Source organism: Cydia pomonella, unplaced genomic scaffold (genome assembly GCF_033807575.1).
Source record: "Cydia pomonella isolate Wapato2018A unplaced genomic scaffold, ilCydPomo1 PGA_scaffold_203, whole genome shotgun sequence".
Lineage (NCBI taxonomy): Eukaryota > Metazoa > Arthropoda > Insecta > Lepidoptera > Tortricidae > Cydia > Cydia pomonella.
In genome coordinates this window covers 239,001-251,184 of record NW_026907843.1, presented here as the reverse complement: position 1 = coordinate 251,184, position 12,184 = coordinate 239,001, and the positions used below count along the sequence as shown (strand labels likewise).

Genomic DNA, 12,184 nt, shown 5'->3' with positions numbered 1-12,184 from the left:
TTATTGTTAGATAGCATAGACATCGTTTATTTCTTTATTAATGTAAGAACACACGAAAGAATTGGTAACTGACGGTACAGTCTCGTGGAATTACCCTGCTTACGGACTGTAAGCATAGGTATTCAAGTTAATGTTTAAGTCTTACAAAGGATTTAAGAGTATGAAAAGAGTGTGTCTGGTTTTAATATTATACAATAAGTACTATAGCCTAGGTCAACAAGTCACCAGCTTGGTAATCCGCTGCAAAATGGCTACGGATGCTATTTATAATATATGAGAGTGTTACTTACAAGAATCACGGTTATTGTTTGTTGATACTCGATACAATTGCGAGATAAAGTTTTGTTTTTTTTTTTCAATCATAGTTTCATTGGTTCATAAAAGATAAAAATAATTCAACTATGAATTTGTATAATTTTACGGAATAATTTCTGTTTTTATTTTAGAAATAAAATGTTTTATTTTTACTCAGGATGAAGATGCCTTGTGTGGACTTGAAGCTGAAGTGGCCCGAAGACAATTCCTAGATCAAAGATCCTATGGCTCAGTTACCCTCCCATTAAACATTCCTTCTTTCCTCTATTTCATAACCAATATAGAATACGTTTAAAACATTCCACGGTTTTCGTCTTCTTCTATACTTTGTGAAATCAAACCTCTATTAAGAGCGAAAAAAACAACGTTGAGACTGTTAGATTAAGAAAAGTGGTAGATAAATACGCGCGTGAACCTCTTCGGAGGGCGCGAGAGGCCGGCGCGATGCGGTCTCACCAGGGATGTACGTAATATATCCCGCGGACGAAGTAGTTACCCAATCTTACGGCACACACTCGCTGCCCAGGCCCCGGCAGCGTCCCACGCTTGACGTCCTCTTCGGGCCGCCGCCGCCCGCGCCGTCCCGCGCGGACCCTCCCTTGGCCCCCAGCCCCCCGCCCCCCCGCGCCGCGTCCCTCCCCAAAACGGCGCCCCCGGAGCCCGCGGACCGCGCGCCGGCCTCGCCGACGCCCTCTATCGAGCGGCCGGCTAAGCTGCGCGAGCGCACCAAAGCGAGCAAACTGCTCAAAAAACTCGGCCGTCATGAGGACAACGAATTCGGAAAAATAGTTAGAACCCCCGCTCCTGATGAATTCGAGCTTCCTGCCCCGCTGCCGACTCCCGCTTTCTCGCGGAAGAATATATTCGACCGTGATTTCGATGCACTGTTTGAAGTGGCGAACTCGCCACAATTCACTGCTAAGATCCGCGTCACCACTCCAGAGCCGGATCGCCGGTCTGATGTGTCAGCGGCGCACTTTCCCTCCCCGGCCACATCTTCACTCAGCCTTCTCCCTCCGCGCCCCAACTCCGCGCCTAGTCCTTCGCCGTTTTCCTTCAGAACCTCGACGCCTTCACCATCGCCTCAACGATCGTCTTTTGAAGGTTTTGAACGAGAGTGGTTTGGAATGCCTGGCGACTGACTAACCGATCACATCCATAGCGCATGTTATTTCGCAATAATAACGGCTAAAGCTTCACTACAATCAAGTCATCTTCATTTTGGTTGTTTATCATGTTTTATGTGAGTTGTTTGTCGTATTTTTTTGATTGAATTTATGTATGGCGCAGTAACGTTGGTCATAACCAACATATTGAGATGTTTCGAAATTTCATTGCTGTGTTTTTATTGACAGGTTCAAATACAAAACCGAAGAAAGTTAGTTTCTTTCGAAGGCTGAGTCGTGCTAAGACCGAGTCTGAACCGATGCAGCCTCGCACAGTAATGCAGCAGCAGTCCATAGACATGGCTCTGCGGGAGCTGACGCACCCCGCACACAACGAGCAGCTCAAGAACCAACAGCAAGTTACATTCAAGCTAGTCAAAACAGGTAAGTGACCGAATAGTTTCTAAAAAATAAAACCAGCAAAGAGCATGTCGTATTATGCTCAGTGTAGGTTTCCGTAGTTATCCTTCCGTCACAATACAATAGGCTAAACTGAAGCTATTAGTATAGTAGATTGTTAACCAAATGGCCAAATTTTCATAATCAGTACCTGATGAATGTAATAGACGTATGGCCATGATTTTTTCCTTAGAACTTACTTGCTATCGGAGCTTTGCATGTCTAAAAATAAATATCCCATAGCGAAATACATTTTTGATTCCTATACAAATGAATCAACACATATTGTAGTAAATTGCAGTAATTTTGAAATGATTTTGTTCAGTAGAGTATGACAAAGTAAAAGTGAGTGCAATACATAAATATGAATATTAAAATGGGTGCGAGATTACTTACTTTTTAGGGTTCCGTAGCCAAATGGCAAAAAACGGAACGCTTATAGATTCGTCATGTCCGTCTGTCTGTCCGATTATGTCACAGCCACTTTTTTCCGAAATTATAAGAGCTATACTGTTCAAACTTGGTAAGTAGATGTATTCTATGAACCGCATTAAGATTTTTACACAAAAATAGAAAAAAAAATTGGGGGTTCCCCATACTTAGAACTGAAACTCAAAAAATCTTTTTTCATCAAACCCATACGTGTCTAGTCGTGGCTAGTCAAATAAATGGGCTTGCAGTTCAAACTCGACAGTCTTTCAATGTGTTAGCCATGTTTATGGGACGCCCATTGAAAGGCTTTTATCGCGGATAGGGTTGTCTGGTCCCTGCTTTAAAAATGATATTGAGGTTTCTAATATTTTTTTTTTTTCGAAACTGAATAGTTTGCGCGAGAGACACTTCCAAAGTGGTAAAATGTCTGTCCCCCCCCCCTGTAACTTCTAAAATAACAGAATGAAAAGTCAAAAAAAATATATGATAAACATTGCCATGCATACTTCCACCGAAAATTGGTTTTAACGAGATCTAGTAAGTAGTTTTTAGGGTTCCGTAGCCAAATGGCAAAAAATGGAACTCTTATAGATTCGTCATGTCCATCTGTCTGTCCGATTATGTCACAGCCACTTGTTTCCGAAACCATAAGAGCTATACTGTTCAAACTTGGTAAGTAGATGTATTCTATGAACCGCATTAAGATTTTTACACAAAAATTGAAAAAAAAAACAATAAATTTGGGGGTTCCCCAATACTTAGAACTGAAACTCTATGGATAGGTCTTTAAAAATTATATTAAGGTTTCTAATATCATTTTTTTCTAAATTGAATAGTTTGCGCGAGAGACACTTCTAAAGTGGTAAAATGTCCCCCCCTCCCTCCGTAACTTCTAAAATAACAGAATGAAAAATCTAAAAAAAAATATGATATACATTGCCATGCAAACTTCCACCGAAAATTGGTTTGAACGAGATCTAGTTTTTTTTAATACGTCATAAATGGTACGGAACCCTTCATGGGCGAGTCCGACTCGCACTTGGCCGCTTTTTTTTAATACGTCATAAATGGTACGGAACCCTTCATGGGCGAGTCCGACTCGCACTTGGCCGCTTTTAAATTTTATACTCTTTCGTTCTAAAACTGCTAATAGTCGAACAGCATTTCTCATACAGCTAATGAAACTGTTTTAGAGAAATTAAATATGAAATAAAAATAGAATGACAAAAATAAGCAATTTTTATCTTAAATATTAGCTTATTTATATTAATAATGCTAAATAACTTTAACAACCTATATAATGTCGTAAAAACATTTAACTATGGATGTACTTACGTCTTTTTACTATGAAAGGGAGTCTTTTTGCGATAGCTCAATAAACTGACCATGTACGCTATAGTTTTCATTTAATTTCTTTCTTAAGCTCTATTTCCACGATATTTTTTTCATATTGTTTGGACCTATGGTAGTTAGAGGAGGGGGGGGAAACATTTTTTTATTTATTTCGGAGCGATTATCTCGATTACGTATAGAACCGACACAGAGAATTTTGCGCCATGAGTTGTTGTTATGATCACAAACCATAGAAGCGGAGCGTAAATCTCGCGATCTAAACGCGTAAGCTCCATGATTTTTACGGTGCTTACGATTTTTTTGGTCCCGTGGTACAAGTAGCGACTGCGACAATTTCATTGTTCAGTATGGCTCCTCTATAGTAATAACTCAATGATTCAACCTTATAATATGGTATGCTATATAATTACAACATACAGATATAATAGAAGTATTAAGTTTTAATATAGCGCTCTTATTAACTAATACACAATGTCAGACAGTGACCTGGGCGGCTACAGGGAAAATCGTAATTCGTCAATTGCGGGCATTTTTCTCTGTCACTCTAATTACGTCTTAGTGAGATTAAAAGAGAAAGATCCCCGCAATTTGCGAATTTCGGTTTTCGCGGTAGCCCCCCCTGAACTGTATCACGTTGTCATGTCAAGCACAATGTGCTCCACCATAATTATTTACCATAATGCCACAAAATCCCTGAAGGCAACTAACATAAAATATAGTTTACGGTTTTCCTTTGTGCCACTTAAGAGATACTTTGTCGAATGGTAATTCCACGAATAATAAATTCACACCAACGCTTCAACAACCATTCGTTGCAAATTGAAATAAGTTCTCTGAAATGTCACGGTTCTATCGTATATTTTTAAATTCTTTAACCTTTTATTGATACTCAATGAGAAAAATCATATACTTAGTACTATTTAAACAAGCCCCTGGACTCTATTGTAGGCATTGACATACCTATTTAATATTTAAGATTCAAAGTTGAATCTATAAGTATAATGGAGTGGTTCAAAAACCTTTTTTTTTCGGAATGGGCAATCCCTTATTTTGTTACACTTATTATGCTGATAAAAACACCAAGTTTTGTAACTTTATCTCAATTGCAAGGGCGTGCTGGACCACTTTGATTTTTTTTATGTTGTATGATATCCAAAAAAAAAGTATTTATTTTACGGATTTTTATTCAAGTATCTGATTCCACACTATTCGAACATGTAATTTATAAGTAGATAAACATTATTAATAATATTTTTTATAATTTTTCATAAGTTTTTTTTTTAATTTCAACTAAAAATAGTTTTTTTTTTTACTTAATAACTTAAAATTTAAATCACGTATTCAAGTAATTTGATAACAATCAGTTAAATAAAAATCTAAAAAATGTTATTTTTATTTTTTTTGGAATTCATATGCCGTTCAATAAATTCAAAGTGGTAGTGGTCCCTCGTAGTTGAGATAAAGTTATAAAACTTGGCGTATTTTATCAACATAATAATTGTAACAAAATAAGGGGATGATTCTAGCTAGAGTTTGAATTTTTTCCATACAAACGCGAACCACCCTAATGTAATGTAAATAAAAGACACCTTCTTAGGTTTACCTTTTGGGGTTGGGTTGATTTGTGTGACATTGTCCCATCATACTTAAGTATTTAGTATGTATGCTTTCAATTTAATCATAAACTTTTAGAGAAACTCGATAAAATATAATATCGAAAAATAGCTTAAGTGGAATTTACTTAAATTGATATTGTTGAAACGTTATGCATTAAAAGCTTTAGATAAATTTAAGATAATTTAACTTTGTTACTTTGGCTTTTTACTACATGCCTAATATAATAACGGGTATAAATATATTCAGTATTTTAATATTAAATGTGTTGGCAAAGCTATTGTTGAAAACTTTCACTCTATTACTACACTGAATTATCTAAAATCTTTTAACACCTTTTTGTGGATTTCCATTTTAACAGAGCTGAACTAGAGAAAAAAAATGAATCTGCCGTTAGCAACGAATCCTTTGAACTTTTCATGTACATGGCACTCATGGCAGCGGTCATTGTTTTAACACGCGAATTCAAAAACGAGAATTACCTGGATGACCTACTTCGATAGGACAGGTATGTTTTAACGCTGATCTACATAATTATTTATAAAAATAACTGTTGGTTTTTACTGCAAAATTACTTGCAATGTTTTGTTTTTGTCTACAGTAGTCTGTCGGAAGTTTTTAATTTGACGCTTATTTCCTAATTTTTACTCACATTTTAAGAGAAAATAATAGCTTTGCGATCCTAATCGAACGTACATACGTGTTTGATGAAATTTCCATTTCGGAAGAATACGGTTTCGCATAATATGTTCTAGGTTTGTAGGTTTCGATTTATATTTTTTTTTTACATACTTTTTATAAAACAAACGTATGAAATGTGATTAAAACTTCGTCGAATTAAGCCGTTTGTGTTATAAAATCTATGTAATTTGAACCCTGTATGCTATTAGTATTAGTAAGTATTGTATGTTAATCCAAGTTACGGATTCTTATATATACATATATACGTGTCATCGTGCATTTTTATTCGTATCAATAGTTTGCTATCAAATTCCCCAAAGGTATTATGGATACCAATCATTCATGTTCGTAGCTTAAACTGGGAGCAGAGGAGCTTTATTGAACAGATTCCTAATTTAGTAGGTAGGGAGCACGGTAACAAAGGCGGTATTATACTCGTACCTATAGTATGCCAACGTCGATGCTAGATTTTAATATTAATGTTCTTGTGCAAATACTTATTTAGGTATTACAATATTGAAATATTTGATCGGCTCGCTTCGAACAGGTTAACAAATGAATCAAGTCTTGATGAAAGAACGAAAGCCGATTTGTAGACTCACGATTCGCTTATGAACGTTACTTATGAAAAATCTGTATTTACAATAGAATAAAATATAAACAATATAAACAATAAAAACCAAGTGTAATAGTATCCATTTGTTTCCCGAAAAGAGGTTTATTATAAATATTAACGGGACTTATATAAACTTAAATTATTATTCAAACTCGATGGGTTGGGTGACAGGTGTCATCTCCATATAATTTATAACCTAAAAATCCAAATCTTGCAAAATTGTATTGAGATGACATCTTTCATCGTATCCGTCGAGTATGGAGAATACTATAGGTATAGATACTTATGATTTCGATTTCGTAGTTACTTACTCGCGCCCATGTTCACTCAGCTGCAGACTAGAGGCGTCTGACACTCTGTGTACTTAGAAATTAATTTCCAGTTGTACGGCACCTAAAACTTTACTTCACTATTGGAACGATATACAACAGTAAGTGATTTATTTCAACAAATCCCAAATGTATCGAGAATACTGTCGAAAAGTTAAACAGAGTTTCAGAGCTATACAAATTACATGAGTGAAACTTGCAGCTAAAGTGCTCGATGGATTTATTAAATGAGCGAAGAGAACCATTTGCGGGTGAATCTTGTTTTAGTGGCGCGATACAAGCTTTCTACGTTGTAACTCCACAATAACGGTGACCTACAACATGGCGCAGTAAAAGTGTGGCAGTATGAGTAATAATAAATATCACTGGATATTCCTACTGAAATCAAGCTCATTGAGAACATCTAAGCCAAAAATGAAAAGTTCATTTTGTTGATAACAAAGTAGATATTATCTCATTTCTAATTCTCTTACATAAAGTATTTCTTTGTGAATAGTTTACACTGCATGAAATATAAGATTTTTTATGCTATCGAGTATAAAAATAAAAATCAGTTTTGAAATGAAAGGGCACGACGTCACTTGACCGCTTGCCCCCATTTTTCAGGATTAACATAAACGATATTTTTATTTTACGCAATTTGATGTGCATTAAACATAACTATGCACCTTCGTATGATTTTTTAAATTTTTATCATTATAGGAGTTAGGAGCTTTTAATAATTTGTATGAATTTTGGTTATCGCTCGTAACTAATATAATAATTAAAAAAAAAAACAAGTCAAAAGGACTATGGTTATTATTAATAAAAATGAATATACAAACATTGTTACCTACTGCTCTTACTGGTGGACAGTACACAGTACAATTTATATCGTTATTCATAAATGTCTTTCAATCCTGTCAGTTCTGTTGATAATCGTCTGTGCCTGACCGACATTTAGATTCTTTTTTTATTCAAAAGGAAAAATATTAAACATAGGTGTGATAAGTTTTGTGAATATGAGGGTAAATTTTAGTTACTGTTTTTACTTCAGCTGTGGAAGCGTAACCGCAGCATGACCGACAACGCCGCAAAAGCGAAGCACATTGTGCATCGAACCGCTTTTCGGTTTTATCCACTATAAAGCCATTCTCCGTGGTAAAACTTCGTTTCAGCGTTGTCGGTAGCGGCTTTATCGCAGAAGCCAATAATTTATCTCACAGCAACTAAGTAGGTGAATACGACTGAGTTCATATAAAAGGGCTTAGAGGACTTAAAGCATTGCACACAGCCATTTTTGTGCAACGATACTCATGGAACTACTTTTGAGAACATAATACGTGATAAGACTGTCCAATAAATGTACAATATTGCTGTATTTGCAGTGATCACCGGTGATACTTAGAATAATCCTAAATAAATGAGAATTTCAAACCAAAAATTAAAGTTCCATTTAATCCATTTGCAACGCAGTTTTTAGAAAAATACGAGTACTTCTGGCATAAAATTCTTATTTGATTAATGGATAAACTTTATTTTAATTTAATAAACCTTTGTGATCAATATCAGATCGTAACAAATAATATAATTTTAATGACAATTGTTATAATTATTAAACTTTTTAATTAACAAGGAAACTGCGGATACTTGCCCGTATCGTCGAGTAAGTGTCCGCATGCTTTTGATTAATTATATGCATAACGATTAAAGTAAATGCACGTTGAAACATTGATAGGCATGCATCAGGCATGAACATGAATATAAAAGATCCCATTAAAGAAATCTAAAAAGCACAAATAAGCGCTGCTTTAGACCACTTATCGATAGTCACTTTGATTTCTCATTAGCTTTTACCATACCTCCTTACGAATTTGAACAAAATAATGATTAAAATGGAGCAAAAACTAAATCGTCACGGAAGTATCCACATCATTTGCGCTACTAATATGCGCCGTAGTACTTGTTACTTGACTCTCAAATGTAAACAAAATGTATAAGGTTTACATCAGTTGTCGACAACGAGAGCCGCTAAAACTGCAATGCGTATACTTACCCGCTGGGTACAATTGGCCCACATGATTGTAATGTTCTAAAGTCTTTCATAATATCCGTCCAGTCGTTCTAATTTTCAGTTGATGAAATATTTTTTAAACAGAAACTCTAATCGGAATCCATTTCTTATCTTGATTGCTAAATACTTGGGTGAAAAAACCGACCCTCTGTAAACTTAGTTATTCATTCCCACCAATCTCGTAAATTATGCGTAAAAAGATTTTTTTCCTGGGTTACTAATGGCAGTAATGGCGAAGAGCTGCGTTTACACTGTTTACCCCTCACATTAACAATCAACGGACCCCTTCTGTTCATGCAGCCCCCGCCCGGCCCGATTCTACTATGTATTGGTAATATCTGAAGTAAAAGTACTGAATGTTTTATTATATAAAATAAATTTCTAAGTCCGCTCTGCTATCTTGATAGTTTTTGTTGGGAACGGATCTTTTGATTTCTATAATATCAATATATCCCTAATGCAGTTGCTAATGCAGCCGGTCTAGGCTAGTATTCGGAGGCTTTTTCAAAAGTACCAATTAGAGGCACCTAAATTGAAACCACCTTTTTTATTGTAAAATGTTGCTGAATCACTTTTTTATCACCCTCCATACTATCAACCACCAATTTCTACATTTAACCGGCAATAACCCAGTAAACCAGTATCTTTGGATTATATCTATTTAATAATACAAATTGAAGTTTTTTATCTGAGTCGTCGAGATCCTGGCCTGCACGGTGGCTACAGTTTCATATGTAACACCTTGTCGGTAAGTTAAGTGGCATTCAGAAATCCATACAATAAAGAACCAACACGGCTGATTTTCTAACCATTATTTTAGCAAGGGTTAAAGGCCTTCACTGTTTAGCGTTTTGTTTGGTTGATGAACCTCAAGCTTAATAACATTGATTTTCTTTCGGTTAATGCTGGGTGCTCATTAATTATTAATTTGTACGACATTAACCACATTATTACATAAATAGGCACTAAAATATCGTCCTTTGCATACTACATGCATAATAAATTATTATAATAGCTTACTACATCCGGTCAACGCCACGTGTTTCGCCAACTATGCAAGTTGGGTTTTAAGGCACAACACACACGAGCTGTTTTTTTTTCAAAAATTCAGAGTCTGAATCTCTATGGTCACGGAATAAATTCAAAAATTCAGTCAACATAGATTTCATACAAAAACAGAGGTGGCATAGATAACAAGCGCATCGTGTGCAACAACACTTCTTATAAGCGAATATGAATTTCATAAAATACACTAATCAAAAAGCCAGATTAGTAATGCATAAATTCAGTTTTTTTTTACAAGTATATCGAATGAAGTCCCCGAGGTTTGTTCGCAGTATGGGGTCAAAGAGAGGAAGGAGTGTACGGGTTTATAAAGGATTGGAAACGCGCAGAGAAACCTTTGAAGTTCCAAGCGTCCATAGCAAATAGGCTACGGTAACTGCTTATACTAGCTTGCTGCCGACGTGGTTAAAAAAGTATCACTTTGAATCATACGGCCATGTCGGGCTCATTTTATTTGGATTAAAATTAATATGACTAATTTTATGGGTCAAGCACATTTTCGAAAAAGGTCACTTTTGTGGACAAAACATTAAAAGTTAGCGACTACATATTTCTTATTTGAGTGAGTGCAGCGTAAAAATTTTCTTTAGATGAATTTAACTTAGATTTCTACAGAAAAGACGCGAACAAGTTGAGCATACTTTAAAATTTGTAAGACCCATGCAATGTGAATTGTATGCATATGATGCTGTATATATCACGGTATAAACAGGATGCGGATCATAGGAAAATATTACCATACTTCAAATTAACTGTCAAAACTTCAACACACACTACCGGCAGCGAAGCCACGTGTTAATACTTGACAATCGATGGACACTGTATATTATTTATAGTGCATCACAAAGTGGAATAAATCCTAATTTTAGAGAATTAATGGAATAAATAAATATAAGTTAAGGAAAGGGCTGGTAACGATAGAGGTAACATCTTGTGCATAAAATATTACTACATGCTGTATATCTAAGTAACAATTGAAGTACGTATCCAAATTAACTTTGTATGCTTCGTTGTTTTAGTAATAGAAAAAAAGGTAAACAATATTGACGTGTCTTGTTATAGAAAATTATTAAGAAAGCGTTTTTAAAAATTAGTTTATATTACTTACGAAAGCAAAATAATGTAAATAATCGTATATGATTTCTAGTTGTTACATATTTGCTGTGACTTATTTTTCTAAAGTGCTTTTATAATAAAAAAAAGATTATATTTCTAATGCAAAAAAAACGACCTATAAACATTCACAGCCTATAGCAAACTACCTGCAATGTGTTGTTTTATTATTTACACGGGCTGATGTAGTCTATGAGTTAGATAGCACTTCGTACGAACTATGTTCGGTACAAACTGAATTCTTGTATACAACGAGCGCCAGTTCCAGCTTAATAATTCAAAACTCAGCTCCGGAGAACTAACAATAAAGTTATCATCACACAATACTTAATAATCAGTACCGTAACTTCCTGTCCGTTTTTCGTCGCCAAATAATCTAGTCTATAACACAATTTTCTGCGAGACAGCTTATTGTTAGATATGTTAGGTGTACCTTTAAAAAACATGCATAATGGAGGGTTCCGTACCTTCATAAAATATAAAAAGCTATTCCAGCAATAACAACGTATCTTACCGGCTGTTACGTCCTTTTAATAAGAAAAAAAGATTTCTGGAATCCATAAAAAGATGCATGTTTCGCAAATTGCAACGCAGTTCTTCTACTACAAAAAAAGTTTTGAGATGTAATTTTGAACCAAATCGCTGCTTATTTTACTCAGTACCGGGGTAGTCACCAGAACACGATTTCCATCGACTTGCTTTTTTTAAACTGTATCAATATTAGATAGGTATCTATATTTTTTAATACATGTAAACGTAGTATGTCAGGATCGTAGCAAGTGGAAATCCGTGGTCTCTGCCTACCCCTTCGGGAAATAGGCGTGATTATATGTATGTATGTATGTAAACGTAGTAAATATATAATGTAGCGTAGTTAAAGTACTGTATATAAATCATGTAACTTTGTGATTGTGACTAAGTCGCCGTCGCTTGAATTATGAACAGCGAACGACTAAATCCGTATAACAAAATTATTCCTTTATTTCACTTGATTCGCTTTTGTTTTATTTAATTAATCTTTCTAAATGAATAATTTAATTTAATTTCA

The 12,184-nt window shown here is 35.1% G+C and overlaps 1 protein-coding gene across 5 annotated transcripts in view; it reads left to right on the top strand.

Moving 5' to 3' along the window:
* The window catches only part of LOC133533775 (uncharacterized), a 252,001-nt gene that overhangs the window by 45,251 nt on the left and 194,566 nt on the right, over positions 1-12,184 (top strand). For 4 of the 5 annotated variants that reach the window (XM_061872820.1, XM_061872821.1, XM_061872824.1 and 1 more), the window contains exons 2-3: positions 473-1,419; positions 1,671-1,865. In XM_061872820.1, coding sequence (XP_061728804.1) covers positions 777-1,419; positions 1,671-1,865 — 838 coding nt within the window. In that variant the 5' untranslated portion in view covers positions 473-776. The remainder of the gene's footprint in view (positions 1-472; positions 1,420-1,670; positions 1,866-12,184) is intronic. The other variant, XM_061872825.1, reaches the window with a different exon arrangement.